This window comes from Macrobrachium rosenbergii, chromosome 8, assembly GCF_040412425.1.
Source record: "Macrobrachium rosenbergii isolate ZJJX-2024 chromosome 8, ASM4041242v1, whole genome shotgun sequence".
Taxonomy (NCBI): domain Eukaryota; kingdom Metazoa; phylum Arthropoda; class Malacostraca; order Decapoda; family Palaemonidae; genus Macrobrachium; species Macrobrachium rosenbergii.
In genome coordinates, this window is record NC_089748.1 from 32262065 (window position 1) to 32278815 (window position 16751).

The following is a 16751-nucleotide window of genomic DNA, read 5'->3' on the forward strand; positions in this document are numbered from 1 at the left end:
CAGTCCCAAACTCAACAAACAAACTGAAATTTTAGCACACAACAAATTTTTATATAGCTAAATCAGGCCTATAACGAACTCTTCCTTATATCACCCCGCCCCCTCCCGGCGTTAATAACCTAGATGTTGTAACGCCAGTTTTAATAGCCACAAATCAGTCAGTTGTTACGCCCCAGTAACACATATTGCTGAAAAATCGCCAGTTACAACGGAGTTTAATTCTATTGTTATACAAACCACAAGCTATTCTTTATTTTACAATGACGCGGATGACCGACAAGGCAGTAGAATAGTTTTTTTAATCTTCTGAGAATTTACAAAGCACACACAACAAAAAATTATAAATATATATATAAAATAGCAAAAACAGTGACTCATATTGAAGGCTGTGCGATGGTGTGTTAAGAGAGAGAGAGAGAGAGAGAGAGAGAGAGAGAGAGAGAGAGAGAGAGAGAGAGAGAGAGATTACGTTATGTTACATAATGTTTTACAGTGTCCAATCAAAGTTATGCTTGTTATTAAGCGTATTTATCTATCAAGGTCTGTAATCTACAGACCTTGTTATCTTTACTATGAGATGCGCAAGCATGATAAATTACATAACGATGACGCAACTCCTTCTGTTTGTGTTTTTCGAACGGGGTTACAAAACAAATCGGTCTTCCTCAGAACCTATATAATATCCAGACTTCCCGCTTAAAAACTGTTTTATTTATGTGATAAAACGACGTAAGTCACCCTTTATTATGCATATGCAAGAGGTCAAGGGTCAAAAATAACTCTAAAGGCCAACGATGATTTACATAATAGAGGTAGGTCAGTTCTGAGAACTTTGGCCTCGAAGGGGTATTTCGGGCAACCGGGCCAATAGGAAGAGGGTATTTTTTCGCAAAGGAATGCAATTGATATGTCAGGGTTTACGTGGAGGGATCGTCAGGTGTTCCGTGGCAATTAAGTGCTTACGAAGGTTGCGACCTCTGAAACCGCATGTCATCCTCTTCGAGGAACTTAGTACAACCTTTTCGAGAATGGCCTCCTCGCGAGATGCTGAGCCTTCTTCCTCCTCTTCACATATTTCACCGAGCCAAGTGCCGACGGCTGGGATCATAAGTAAGGATGTGGTGGTTATCTTTTGCGAAAGTTTAGGCCACGGTTATTCCGACGTCCAGGTTAATAGGCATTACCGCATTACCGCAGGCGACTGGGCATATGCAGGCACCTGATACGTCTTATTTTTTCGACTGCTTGCACTATTTTATGTATGATGCATTTAGGTGGTCAACTTAGACTTTACCGAAGCAAGTGCCAATAGCTGGTGTTATAAGTAAGAATGTGGTTGTTATTTGTCATAAGAATTCCTGGTTTTCCTTCGTGAAAGTTTAGATCATGATTAACAGCTGGCATTATAAATAAGAAAGTGGTTGTTATCATTTTCGAGAATTCAGACCTTGCTTATTTTGACATCGAGGTAAATGGGCGGTAGCGTTGACGACGGGGCATATGAAGGCCTCTGATACCCTAATTTTTTTTGGAGTGAATGCAGAATGAGGGGCCAGGGCTACAATAAACCTAGTAGGCAGTTCAGAATGATTATGACCTAATCAGAGTTACCTTCACCTAACCTAACCTAAGGCACTATATCCTAACCTGGCAGGGGGATGAAAGCTCCCCAAAGTAAGTCGTGACTTCCTACTTTTAGTTTTCTGTAAAAGAAAACCATTGTGCCAGCTTTGTCTGTCCGTCCACACTTTTTTTCTGTCCGCACTTTTTCTGTCTGCCCTCAGATCTTAAAAACCACTGAGGCTAGAGGGCTGCAAATTGGTATGTTGATCATCCACTCCCCAATCATCAAACATACCAAATTGCAGCCCTTTAGCCTCAGTAGTTTTTATTTTATTTAAGGTTAAAGTTAGCCATAATTGTGCTTCTGGCAACGATATAGGATAGGTCACCACCGTTCCGTGGTTGAAGTTTCATGGGCAGCAGCTCATACAGCATTATACTGAGCCCACTGAAAGGTAGATCTATTTTCGGTGGCCTTGATTACACGCTGTACAGAAAACTTGATTGCGCTGAAGTTCCTTCAGCGCATTTTTTACTAGTTTTCTAATGTTTAGTCTGTTGTATGTTTTATGCATTGATGGCCAGTGTTATTGGTGCAAACAAGTTTTTTTTTTGTATTCCAGCATACCATAGTACACAATTAATGGTTTTGTGGTATGTTTTTAAGAAACTAGAGTTTTGGATAAGGGAATAAAAAAAAATGAGAAGCATAGCGGTTTTGTGGTATATTTTTAAGAAACTAGAGTTTTGGATAGGGGAATAAAAAAAAATGAGAAGCATAGCCTATCATAAATTACACATTAAGCAGTTTAAAAGAATTTATAACCAAGACCATGTGTGTTTGTGTGTGGTTAGTAAAGATCATTAAATAGTTGTGAAGCACAAACGTGGAGCGTCAGCAATTTGCAAGGATAAATCCTACCTTAAGATTAGTGACAAATGTAAAGGGGACAGCTGGGCAAGCATATTGTTTATTGATAGAATTTCTGGTATTTCTAAGCAAGAGTTCTCATGATCTATTACCTTGGAAATTGATTTTTCCCATACTTTTAGTGTTGCTGATGAAGGAGGTGGTGGTGTTTATTGTCAGTCAATTATTATTAACCTCATATCTACCCATCATGGTTTGGGACCCTTTGGGAATGCAGGATTTTGGAAATGTTGGGAGAAAGACTGGACTGCCATGTTGTTATGGAATGGTTCTGCGCATGCGCAAGTCATCAGGGAGCCATATGTTTAAGAAGGGACTGGGTAAGGAAACCTATTATAAAATGAACTATACTAACCTAATATACCCTAACCTAACCCAACCTAGCAGGCCATGTTACTTAGTTGGGGCGGCCCCCCGGTAAAGGAAACTCCACTTTTTACCAAAAGCTCCCCTATAACACTGCGCGTGCACGACAGCATTCTAGGATGGTCAACGCACAACTTCTGAGGTTAATTACAGGTTAATTGCAGTGGCTGACAAAAAATAACAGTAAATTCTTAATAAACAACCAAAATACTATAGGAAAAATCAGTTTCCAAAGTAATACGTGATGCAGAGCTCTTGCTTAGTTCTACCTAATTTTTTTATGAAACAATATAGAAAATTCCCCAGGGACTGGTACTAAACATGGTGCAAGTTCTGCAGGGTGCCATATTTAGCACCAGCCCCTTGGGGATGAAAGTAAAAATAGCAACAAAAGATGATAAATTTCTCATATTAGGCTATCTTACGTATACTGCATTATATACGTACATCCTTTTCTTGTCTTCAGTCAGATAATTATATTAATAAACAATATCTTCATACTGCCATCTCCTTTACATTTACCACCTGACCTTGTGTGCAGGGTCTTACCTGACTGGTGGCTTTGCCTTTGTGCTGCTCCACCAACCTGATCTGATCTTAATGGTAGTAATTTATATTTATAGAGTAAAATACAGGGAGTGGAACCCAACCTAACGTGCAGGGTCTTACCTGTTCCAGGGAATGGGCGCATGCTGTGTGTTTGATTTGCCCCATCTGAACATCCCAAGTGGACCTGATGCAGAGAGCCATAAATTGTACCCATTTTAAACTAATTGCTTTTTATTGTAACATCAGTTATTAGCTAAATTTGCATACATTAATTTTGTGATACCACTTTGTTTTTAGAAAGCACAGTTAGGGTGCTGGATATGCATTTTGACAATACAGGCAGTCCCCGGTTTACGATGGGGGTTCCGTTTTTACGTCGTGTCGTAAACCGAAAATCGTCGTAAACCGAAAAATCGTTGAAAATTGTCAAAAATCCTAAGAAAACCTTACTTTAATGCTTTGGCTGTATTAAAAACGATGTAAACTGCATTTTTATTGAGTTTTTCATCAAAAAAGCCTCCAAATTTTTATTATTCTGCCATTTTTTGGCGATATTTCTTCCATCGGATCAGCGTACGACACGTCATAACCCTGGACATGCGTTGTAAACCGGGAAATAATTTCTGATGAATATATTTGAAAAGCGTTGTAACCTCGGAACATCATAAGCCGGACCCGTTGTGAACTGGGGACTGCCTGTATTTGCAAATTGATAACCTGATATGTTGGTTCTTGCGAAATAAGGCTGAGGTTTATCATGCATTGTAACATGTCTTTTAAAACTTTGAATACAACTGTATAAGAATTCTTGTTTTTATTTATAGTTCTTCATTTCCACCTAAAATTTTTGTTTAAACTGTGCTTGTGTGTGTGTGTGAGTGTTATGCATGCAGTATTCATGGATGAGTAGACCTTTTTAACACCTTTCTGACAGTATCTATTGGCATTTACTAAGCACTGTGGTTTGCTTTGAGTTAGACATTGTCCTGACTGTCTTTCGTTTTTGTTCATATGCATATCCAGTGATACGGCATTTCCTTTCTTCGTGTAGCTGAGCAATTGTTTTCATGTGCTTAAACCAATTTTCTTTAATTTTCTGTTTTTTTTATTTTTTTTTATTTTTAGTCTGATGGCACTGTTTAGGACTTTAACTTATTGATTTTGCAAAGCGGTCAAGAATTTTGATTTGTGTAGCAGTGAATTTATCATCAACCCCCCATTTCTCTTACCAAACTTGTGAGCAGTTTTTGTATGAATGCCCACTGGTAGCTTTAGCTCATTTTATAATAGCATATATGCTGTTACTCCTTATAACAGAGGTAAACATTTTCATACCCTAGCAGGTTTTCATACTTGATTTGGAATTGTATACCTCTTACAGACATATTGTAGTTATCAAATTCATAGTTTTGGCACGGCAGGAAAACATGTTACATACTGATACCATTCTGGTAAACTTCAAAGTTTATAGTTCCATGTCTTATAAGGTGAACAATTACGAAAATACTTATTTTAAGTTGGGAGCAAATTCATTCCTGCTTTCTGCTGATTTCTCCTGAATTCGTGTGTGTCGAGTTTATTTTCTATTCTTTCATGTTTAATTATTTATCACCTTCTCTGATAGCTCGTTTCTCTTTACAGGTTGATTTCCCATAGTGGTTTTTTATGAACTCTTGATTTTAGAGGTGTGGGTTTTTAGTTTCATTTTTATTTCAGTCATCGGGGATGAAATCCTGAAAGGGCAGACGCTAGATACGAACTCCCACTTCCTGACAAAGCAGCTCTACAGTCTTGGTGTCAGAGTAGAGAGGGTAAGTTTAAATGGAGTTAGTTAGATTAGCAGTACCAGTAAACAAATGCTAATTGCATGAATTTGGATTGACTCATTTGCATATACTGCACTGTACTGTACATTCCTGTACTGTATTGTATAAGTTTTAATAAGGAAAGGAAAGTCAGGGTCCAGTTTTTTTTTGTATGTATTCTAAGTATAAGGTGTAGTATTTAAACCTGTTTGTGGCTTTTCAGTAAAACAAATCCTCATCACCCATGTTTTATTTTTCTGTTTAAATATAATACAGTAGTTAATGTAAGAATCTTATTTCATACATATTAAGCTTTCGTAATCTTTTAAATTGCAGAAGTAGGAGGGAAAGGTCAGAAAATTTAAGTACAGGTGGTCCCCGGTTTACGACGGGGGTTCCGTTCTTGCGCCGCGTTGTAACCCGAAAATCATCGTAAGCCGGAAAATCGTCGAAAATCGTCAAAAATCATAAGAAAACCTTACTTTTAATGCTCTGGGTGCATTGTAAACGACGTAAACTGCATTATTATTGAGTTTTACAAAAAAAAACCTTCAAATTATGGTTATTCTGCCGTTTTGGGGCCATATTTCTTCCGATCGGATGGAAAGGTCAGAACCCTCGAACATGCATCGTAAGCGGGAAATAATTTCTGATGAATATAACCTCGAACAAGTTATTAAACCGGGGACTGCCTGTACTGGTATTAATTATATATGCCATATGAATCTTTAGCACTTCTGCATTTAGAGATGGTTATCGTTAACTTTCAAGTTATTATTTTCTTAATAAAATGAGTGTAATCAAAATAATTATATCATAATGTTATCACATTTTTGCAACTACAATAATTTTTTTTGCATTGCAGATATCAGTGATTCCTGATGATCTTCAAATTATTGCCAAGGAAGTTAACCAGTTTTCTGAAAAGTATACTTTTGTTCTCACGTCCGGTGGCATTGGCCCTACTCACGATGATATCACCTTCGAAGGTTAGTTTTCTTTGCATGTAGTCCAGGTGATAGTCTCAAATGGAGCTGGTTGTGAATATACAGTATCTTTTACTTGGTGTGAAGACTAAAACTAGAACAGTAATTTCATAATTTTAATAGACAGTCTTTGTTGGTTATTGGTAACCTGATTGAAATTTAACTATAGCCTTGTCGGCTGAGACATGTTTAATTCCTTTGGATAATGGGAAAATGATAGTCACTAGCATATGCCATCACTAGACAAGGGTCAGCTGTAAGTCAACCAGAAAATAGCTGGTGCCAAAAACTGTCCTTGTAATTAATTGCAGTACTCTATAAAATTGAGTACCATAACTTCATTTTAGTCATGAATGAGCCGTAGGTTTATTGTAAAATGTTGTATATAATGTACATAAGGCACCCAGCCGAACCAGTGTTATTCTTCTGACAAGGAGACTGGTTGTTTACTTAATGGGAAGAGCCGTGCTGATTTTAATAATTTTTTCTCAAAATCATTCATTTAAGTTTTTTGTAATGTGAAAATGTATGACCTTGGAGCTTGAATGAAAAACAGTGAGCAGCATTGTAAGTAATACATTACTCTTATAAAAGGCAAAAACCCAGTAAAAAAATCGATGAATTCTGTTTGCCTTCAAGTTTCAATTGTCTTTTTCCACTCTTATGTACATGCATTGGAACTGTCTATTCTATTTAGAAGAAAGAGGAATGTCTGCGGTGTCTTTGTCCACCTGACGTTAGATGGCAGTGCCTTTTTTTTCACTGTAACATATCTTTTTCCAGGTGTGGCAGCAGCGTTTGGGGAGAAAGTTTATCCTCACCCAATGTTAGTTGGTTTTTTAAAAACATATTTCAAAACAGATGACTTATCCTCACCAACAATGAAAATGGCACATGTAAGTTTTTTCTTGCGGACTTGTGATGCTAATGTCTTGATATACACAAAATGGCTTTGACACAACCCATTAACTTTATAGTTGCCTGTCCTGTAGTCAGCAACTCACAGTAACACCAACAAACTAGTTTTGCATCTGGTACACTCATTGCCATTATAGTTAATAGTTTTTACTCTCTTGTATCTTCACGGTTTTTTTTTTATTCATATTCTACCAGTTGAGTTTCTTATACAGTCCTTGGTAATGGTTTTGTATAATTTATCTTTTCCTTAAATATTTACAAGTGAGTTTCCTAATAACATTCCCATTTAGCCAGGCAGACTAATTGAGTAATGTATGATCACTGATTATTATAATGAGAATGTCATGTGCCAATGGGCTTAATGGTGAGGAGGGGTGGCGAAGAAAGTGGTAGTCAAATGTATTAGGTTTAGTGGTAATAAATTCACAAACAAAATTGGCCTCAGTTCTGCGGATTGCATGTGCTCTATGGTGTGTTATCAGCTCTGCATGAGAGAGAGAGAGAGAGAGAGAGAGAGAGAGAGAGAGAGAGAGAGAGAGAGAGAGAGAGAGAGAGAGAGAGAGAGAGAGAGAGAGTATGCAATAGAAAATCTTGCAAATGTGAAATGTAGTGGCATTTAATTTAAAAAATATTCACTACGACAGTATTCAGTACTACTGGTAATCTTGTGGCTGTGTTTTAATTTTCTTGTTACACAGAATTCAGTAGAGATATTGTACACATACATGCACATGGCATACAGTGCAATACCTTTCAACGTTATGATAGTTACCTTCCTGCAGGGGAGTAATGTCATTAGTGCACCTCATTCAGTGCTCTCTAGGCATCCCTTTGGCCCCTTACTGCAACCCCTTTCATTCCTTTTTCTTTGCATCTGCTGATATTCTCTGTCTTCCATCTCTTTCAGTGCTGAATGTCCTCATAGGTCCTAGCGCTTGGTCTTGGGCCTAAATTTTGTGTTCCATTCCATGGTAGCTGCCTGATCATAAATACATTGTTCCGGATGGCTAGGCTGATATGATGAAATTAGAGTGACATATTTTTCTTGTTATTGTCACATTTTTAAGGGTATTTTTTGTCTTTGACTAATGCTTATTATAAAAAAAAATACACCATGAATAATTCGTATTTCTTTGAATTCTGAACAGTCGTTTAGGTTGGTGTATAATTCATTGGTTGTCCAGGGTTATGGTATGATTTTGGGAATGTCCAAGATGTAATGTGGCTATACTACCCTAGTCAGGTTTCCTATATTTTTTAAATAGGTTTCTGTGTCCAACATTCCAGCCATCAAAGGTGTTACCACATGAAGGATGAACTAGCTTTACAGCCAAGGACAGATGATTCTGACCAAGTGGGCACAGATCAGGCCTACAGTAGTATTTATGTTTTGTTTGTAGAAGTTTTGTCTGGAGCATTACCTTGGCAAGAAAAATGGGCTCTGTAAACTTATACGTTTGTTTGAAAAAATTTATTTTGATTCACAAAAATTATATAAGTATTGTATAAAAAGATTAATTTTGTTTTTGAAAAATTATATAAATGTGTTTCACTCGGCTATGTTTTTCACTTTGCTTTATATGGAAATAATTGGCCCAAGCAGAATGTAATCTTGAATATTCAGTAACCAGATTTACAACCATTAGAACTATAATTTAAGATTCAGCTTTATGGAGCAGTTGGCTGATATAACAAGATGGGATTATTAAAATCATGAGGTTCTTAATAGCTTTTGGTAATTTTTGGTTTTATTTCTCCATTTCATGTAGTTTTTTACACTTACAGTTTTATCTATTTATTCATTGATTTTTTAATTTTGTTTCTTTTCTTATAACCAATCCCTTCTTTGTGTATTTCCTATTACAGTCTGACCTCTTAAAACTGACACCCTTGGGACCAGGCCACTGCCGGACCACAGAAAATCCCAGATGACAGAAATCACCCCTTAAAAAACCCGTGTAAACAAAGTCTTGCCAGCTCATTCCTCATATATAGTGCTGTGTTATCAAAAGTAGAACAAAGCTTATGAATAATCACCGTCAATTCATTAGGTTTACTTCCTTAGGCAAATGCTGGCCTGCTCCATATGCATCTCTTTGGAAATGCTTACACCTTAGCTGCGTTGGAACTTAAACCACTTTATAAGCGCACTGTCGAATTCTGATCTCCTGGCACTTCAAACTTTTCTGGCTTTCATTTTCAGCAAAAGCCTGAAAATTTGCTGCTTTTGTTTCTTTAAACTTGCATATTGTGAGAGAGAGAGAGAGAGAGAGAGAGAGAGAGAGAGAGAGAGAGAGAGAGAGAGAGAGAGAGAGAGAGAGAGAGAGAGATAAACTATTGGCCCCAGTTAGGGTGTTACACTGACAGATATCCATTTGCAAAAGTCAAATAATACTGTATAGTTGTATTAAGAATAATGATGATTTCATTAAAACTGTTGTTGTACTTACAGTATGCAATTATGTTTCACAAATTATTATCATATTGTATTATAATTTTTGAACATAGCGATCAGGCACCATTTGCATTCTAGTAAAGTTTACATTCTTGAAATCACCAGCTGATTGCATTTTACTGACATCATCACAACCGTTAGTTGCTAAATGAAATGCATTTTGGAGGTTGATTTTTTTTTGTAAATTATCAGAGCTGGGGTTAAAAATGCAACTTACTCTATTTATAAATGCGGTAAATTAAATGAACTAAAAGTGTGATTTCGCCAATATCGGACGTTGCTTTTGCCTCCTCCAAAACGTTTTGTGGCCTGCACATTATTTGTTGCTTCTGTCACAGCTACAACTGTAAATTTAGCGACATTCTTTCATAATACTTTCCTCTCCATTGCATGAAGGATGAATAAAGATTTAGTTTGTATTTATATATGGAAGTCACAATGGAAAATTAGCAAATTTTTATCAGGTCGACAGCTGTAACGTAACCCTTACTTAATAAACGTGTTAGTTACGGTAACTGTCATCGGCAAATGGCTGTTTCTTGATTCGTTTGTTTATGTCACGATTTGCTGTTGTTTATGCCAATGTTTTGCATGCATTAATAAGTGTTGTTAATTATAAGAAATAGTAATGAATTCTCAGACAAGTCGCAAGGTTGGTAAGCCTGATTTAATGTATGAAGATTCATATTTAACCTAATGAACTTTTGCGTCTAAGCTTATTTATTAGTTAAATGATAACTCAGATAATGTACATTATCAGTGATATCTACCAAAACTGAGACAGGCATAGAAAGCTTAGGCTAATGTAATCTACTGAAAATACATCTTGCACAACACATAATGTATATGATGAGATAATGATTTTGGACGAAACTTCAGTGATTGCATGATACATGAGTATATGTGCAAATTACAGTCTTTTGTATGCTGTATATTTTTTGAGTTTCACAGAATGTTTTTGTTGAAAATAAATTGTGCTTGTGTATTTATGAAGTGAGCTTCAGTTCTGAAATCCGAAAAAATCCAAAAGCTGAGGAAACATGCGGTACTGCCCTTGTAGCCGCTCGGGAACTAATGGTGGCCAATTCAAAAAAGTCCCGGATCATGGGAGTTGCCAGACCACAAAGTGCAGGCCAGTTGGGGGGTTAGGGGTTAGTGCCATCGGTGCACCTCACGTGGTGCACCATAGGCATTACTTGAGGTTCTTTGCGGTGTCCCTTCGGACCCTAGCTGCAACCCCTTTCCATCCTTTTTCTGTGCCCCTGTTCATATTCCTTCTTCCCTCTGACTTTCCACCCTCTCTAACACTTGTTTCACAGTGCAGGAGCAAGGTTTTCCTGCTGCTACACTTTTCAAACCTTCTTACTGTCAATTTCCGTCTCAGCACTGAATGACCCCACAGGTCCCAGTGCTTGGCCTTTGGCCTAAATTTTGTAATCCAATCCACAGAGTGCAGGATTTAAGAGGTCGGACTGTACCTTCTGTTGCTTTTTTCAGATAAACACCATAATATTCTTTAGAGGCTTGAATTTCAGGTCAATGGCCCCTGTGGTGGGCTTGTTCCATATGAATAGGGTTCATTTTCTGAATAATAATAATAATAATAATAATGATAATAATAATAATAATTACTTTCTTGTACAATAGATTCCAGAATCCTCTGTTCTGCATTTTGGTGAGGACAAAAAAAAAGGATTGAAATCCCAGTACCCAATCATCAGCGTGAGAAATGTCACAGTTTTCCCTGGAATCCCTCACTTATTAGAAAGAGCATTTGGCTTGTTAGGAAAGGTAAGTTGGTTTGACTGAAATACAGGTATAATTGTGTTATTTGTTTGTTCAGTTATCTAAGGCAAATGTTTGAAATTAATGCACCGCAAATATTCGTAGAGGTTTCAGGTAAAAGAAAGATCATGAAAATTGAATTAAGGACTGGAAACCTCCTAATGCCCATGAGCCTAATTACAAAATTCATAGGTTTATTGTTGGATACCAAATTATATAAAAATCAAAAATTAAAATGCCTCAAATTTATTCAAGTACAGCAGTCACGTAACATAACAGGGGCATTCTTATGAAACAAACAGTTGCCTTACATACAGAATACTGTACCTTCATAAACAATAATGTTAGAAGAAAATAAAGGTCAATGGTGCTTTAAAGTGATATTTCAACATCATGTAAATGGAAAATGTAGAGAGAGACCCTCCACCTTCAGACTTGGATGCTGCCCTTTCTGTTTTCTGATGCTTTGTGAGGACTAATGTTTTCGCTGATGCCATTGTATATTGGTCAGCATAGCATAAGTAAAGTAAGAGGTTTGATTTTATTGAAAATAAATTATTACAATGTTATTTTATTTATATATATATATTGGTAACTTGTATTGTGTGCATGTTCTTTGATGTCTCTGTTTTGCCTGAGAGAAACTGTCAGTGAGTTTGTGGTTTTTTGTGATGGGATGATAAATTTTGCATTTACAAATATTGAATTCCATTTACAGAAGCTTTTCCACAAGCCTGGTACAGGGTTCCATGTAGGATCAATATATTTGACGACTGACGAAGTTTCTATAGCCTCCATGCTGAATAAAACTGTTAAAACCTTTCCATCAGTGGCTATTGGTTCTTACCCAAAGCTCTTTCACAGGTATGTACTACAGTCATGCTTTTTTCATCATAAATCTGTTGTATACTTGACACTAACCTTATTTTCCATCCATCAATCTCTTTCAGAGCCCCACACTAACAGTTCTTCAAGCTCCAGGCAGCAGGTTATGTATAAAAGTTCCATAATGCCTATGTGGGAAAAAGTCATTCTTTGTGTCTGTTGCCTTGCACACAGCATAAAGTCATGATTTCAGAGAATTTTGGCTCTTTAGACACTTTAATCGTAATTGTTTTTCACTCATAAACTTCCTTTATAGGCTTAGACAAATTTGCTCTTTGTAAAATGTGTATTGCAATGCACTCCCTGAACACCTGAATTAGCCTTTAATCCCACTAGCCCGAACAACTCTCAGTTACCCATCCCACTATAGTGGGAATTTTAACAGCCAGTGTCACCAACGCTGCAGGTGAAATTTTGTCACTTGAGCTACCATAACAAACGGTTGGCAACGCTGACACAGGTGTGCGCCGACAAGCCCCATTTTCGTCAATTGCTTTTTGTTCGTGCTGCTGGAAGGTTGTTTCCTTCTGCAGTGCAAGGTTTTAATCCTATTGCCTGACTTCTCTTTGTATTTTGGACTTCTGGTGAAGACCTGGATTGTATTTAACGGTTTTTCTCCTGGATTTTCTGGATATCTTCGATGTGGAATGTCTTTTGGATTTGGACTCGCTGGTTTTAGTCTCGATTGTTTGTCACGGACTTTTTCACCTTCTACTACCGCACCATCGGCTTTGACGTCAGCCTTGACTGCCCCTATGACAGTAGATGCTGGCGCTCATCGCGGCTTCTTCCTGCAAAGACAGATGAGTACCTTGAGACATGATAGACATTCTGTCAGGTATGTAGGAAGGTTAAATGTGACGTCCAGACTCATTGCGATGAATGTTCCTGTTGGAAGGCACAAGAGAGGGATGATTACATTCGTCATCGCAAGTCTTTGGCTAGTAAGGGTGGCAGATGTTGGTCAGATTCTCGTTGCCTCAAGTGTCTCAGGCTTCTGCTACAGATCAGTTGATGGAATTAGCGGGTTCAAAGGTAGTCAAACAGATAGAGGATAGGATTGCAATTAGTGAACAAAATTCAATAGCTAGTCTTCTTCAACATTTCTCAGATAGCGATAGTAGTAGTGTTAAGATATCTAATCCTTCTTCCTTTTCAGCTCCCCTGCCTGTTCCAGAACCAGCCCTAATGGGTGCTGAGGGTAATGGGAGAACCGCAAGCCTCCGAGTGGGTAGGGTCTGCCGGCCCCCTCGGCGCGGAGCAGGCAGTGAAGGATTCCCCCCCCCAACCCCCTTGTAGTATTGATAAATTTAATGTTGATAATGTTAGGATCAAGATCTAGATGGGATAAAGGAGGATAGGTTTGGGTTTGGTAGTGAGAAGGTATCAATGGTGCAGAGTCGTTGTCTGAACGGGTTCCGGTTTTGGGTTTGAGTGGTTTTTGTGCTCTGGCAAGAGTTTCTCCTTCATCTCTTCTTTTCGATCTGGCTCATTCTCAAGTCAGTGTTTCAGTTACGGTGGGGCAGAATCCTTCTGCTTTTGCTCCTAACTCACTTAATACTGTTTCTAAATCTCCTAATGTAGTTTCCCCCTTCCCTGTGTTTTCTACTCCTCCATCTAGTAAGGTGGATTCTGGTGCGTCCTTTCGGCTTGTAAAGTAATTTGCGGGACCTGCAATTGGATGTGGCCAAATATAAGACGGATTGCTGGGTTTTTCGATGGGTACAGACTTATTGCGAGAGGTTGTTTTTTTTTTCCAAATGTTTTCTCTAACATTAGAGAGTATGTGACACAGTAGTGTCCAGAATTCATGTCGGATATGTTTTCAGGGTTATTGAGGGGGCAGATTCGGTGTACCTTCTTTCCTTTTTGTTCTGTAGTTTTCTTCTGGGTTAACTGTTGCTTCATCTCCTGCTCCCACATTCTGTTACTCCCTTTCAGTGTCTTCTTTGGCCTTTTCTTCTTATGCTCCGGTCTTTCTTGTGGCTTCCACACCTTCCGTTTTCCCTCCTTCTTCGATTTTGGTTTTCCTCCTCAGGTAACTTCTTTTTATGCGTCTGCTATTCCTCTGCCTACTGCCTTTCCTTCCTCAGTACAGTCTTCTCCAGTAGGAGGAGCTTCCGGACAGGCGAAAACCTAGTTTCGGCAGATCTTGGCCTCAGGGGTCTCATGTTCCATCCCTTCGGGTATGTGCAACCCCTTGCTTCCGCTTCATGCGGCTGTTCCGGAAGTATCTGGTATTTCACAGGGTTTTCATGTTGATCCAGTTCGGGTTTGCGCTCCGCGGTTTTGGCAGGGCGTGTGGTACCTTCTTTGAGTGGTCGGCGACTTTCATCGCCTGCATTTTCCGTGGTGGTAACTCAGGGTAGCTTCTACCTCTTTCATTCTCCCTCCTTCTTCATCTTCTTCCGTCCCTCCGTAAGCGGTTTCGTTTGCGCATCCTCCCCCAAGATTTAACAAATGTGGGTTTGGCTACTCTCACTTGTCTTCCCCTCGGTAATAATGGGGAATCGGCTCTGGGTTTTTATCGGTTCAACCTTCTCTTCCCAGCAGGTCCAGCTATGCGGATTCAGCTCTGGGTACCCGATTAGGTGTGGGTGTGCAGCACTCTGGTTAGGTTGGTCCACTTGTGGACTCTTCATCGTTGTCTAGGGCTTCGTTCAGTGCCTCCTCCTTTGTCGGTCTTAGACCGTTCGGACATTGTGGAACAGGATTCTTATCCGTAGGTGCAGGAGATTCTGGCGGACTTAGGATGTCCTCTTGCCAGCAGTAACAATTACGGACACATGCTCGAGTATGTTATTTCTTTGTACCCTCAAACAAGAGCTCTGGTCCTCACGATTTAGTCAATTCAGTTTTTTTTTTTTTTTGAGGTTTTTTTTATAACACTATGCCAGCTCCTGCCTCTTTTTCGTGTTGGCTGGTTGGTTTGATCGGGTTAGCCAGGCTTTGGAGGAGCCGGACATTCACTTAGCATCAGTAGTGGCTTCTAATAGACCTAATAGACAGCACTCTCCTCTTCTCTCTCCAAGTAGGACGATTTATGCAGTTCGAGGTAATCCTTCAGCAGGTTTCAGGTTGCCCCTCAACGAATCTGTTGAGGCAATCCTGTTTAAGTCTCCGGCATCATCTCGGCTTGTAGGGACTTCTCTTAGGGAAACAGGTGCTTGGAGTATGTGTTGCGCAATCAGACTGAGGCTCTTGCGTATTCTTTCTGGATGCGGTTGAATTATTGTAATGTGGGCTCTAAAGAGTGACGGCTATGTCCCTTCGGATCCGTGGCTGTTGGCAGCCTAATAAATTTATCTTGAGGGGTCTGGCTCACCAGGCAAAAGCTTTGGCTTCGTCTACGAAATTTGGACCAGGAAAGTTGAAATTTCAGTATCCGGACGTTCATAAGAGGGATTGCTTAGAACACCATTAGCCTTAGCTAATTCTTGTTCAAGGATGATGACGTAGCCAGTATGATGAACATGGTTGCTTCTAACTCATGTCTCCGGTGTCGGCAATTATGCATCGTCGAGGATACAGAGTGTTGAGGTATCTAGACGATTGTTTGATCCTTGCCTCCTCTCTAGAGGAGCTAGTAAGAGCGAGGGAATTCTATGGAATTCTTAACATATTCAGGTAAGAGGATTCTCTCTCTTCCTCTGAGGGTTTTCACAACCCTAGAGAGAATCCAGTCGGTCCTTTAACAGATAGAAGGGTTCCTGTCCAGCAGGGAATGGCCAGTACCAGCTTGGAGAAGCCTCTTAGGGAGAATGTCTCTCTCTCTCTCTCTCTTGTAACTCCAGGGTCTCGTGTCCGGATGCTCTCTCTCTTCAGGTATGTCTCAGGAATCGCTGGGACTTCCACAACGAAAACTCAGTTATAGTCGGGAGCAATTCTTGCCTGTTGGATTGTTTATGGTAGTCAGAAGTGTATCTGACAGGGGAAAGGTCTATCGACTCCCTTCTTCCTGACGTTCATCTGTACACAGATGCCTCAGATCAAGGTTGGGAAACAGCCTTGGAGGAATCCAGGCCTCGGAAACAAGAGGAATCAATAAATCTTCGGGAAAATCAATGCTGTAAAGGAAGCTCTCAGTTGTTTTCAATCTTAGTGCACAACAGAGTAGTGGCTATGTTTAGCAACAGCGTAATTGCAGTGCCGTATCTGAAGAACTTGGAGGGGGAACAGGCTCAACAGAACTCGATTCTATAGCACAGAGAGCCCTGAGAGGGTGCGAAGAACAAAAAGTATCTCTTCTTCCCCAGTTTATATCTGGAGTCTCAAAGTACGGGCAGATTCGCTAAGTCGCTCCCATCAGGTATTGGGGGGTCAGGTATTTGGGGAGAGTGGACTTTGACTCGGGAAGTAATATGTCAGGTTCTCCGGAAGTGGCCAGCAACTGTCGACTTATTCGCGACTTGATTAAACCATCGTCTTCCGGATTATTTCTCTCTAATGGTGGTCCCCATGTTGATATTCACTGAGGTTGAAATCACATGCAGGTGTACGCCTTTCCT

At 39.3% G+C, this 16751-nt stretch overlaps 1 protein-coding gene across 1 annotated transcript in view; it reads left to right on the top strand.

The window, feature by feature from the left end:
• The first annotated feature begins 818 nt into the window (after positions 1-818).
• LOC136840666 (FAD synthase-like) overlaps positions 819-16751 on the top strand; it is a 45713-nt gene continuing 29780 nt past the window's right edge. Inside the window, exons 1-6 of the mRNA XM_067107376.1 lie at positions 819-1110; positions 5126-5220; positions 6080-6203; positions 6984-7096; positions 11221-11364; positions 12077-12222. Of these exons, the coding sequence (XP_066963477.1) occupies positions 897-1110; positions 5126-5220; positions 6080-6203; positions 6984-7096; positions 11221-11364; positions 12077-12222 (836 nt within the window). The 5' untranslated portion in view covers positions 819-896. The remainder of the gene's footprint in view (positions 1111-5125; positions 5221-6079; positions 6204-6983; positions 7097-11220; positions 11365-12076; positions 12223-16751) is intronic.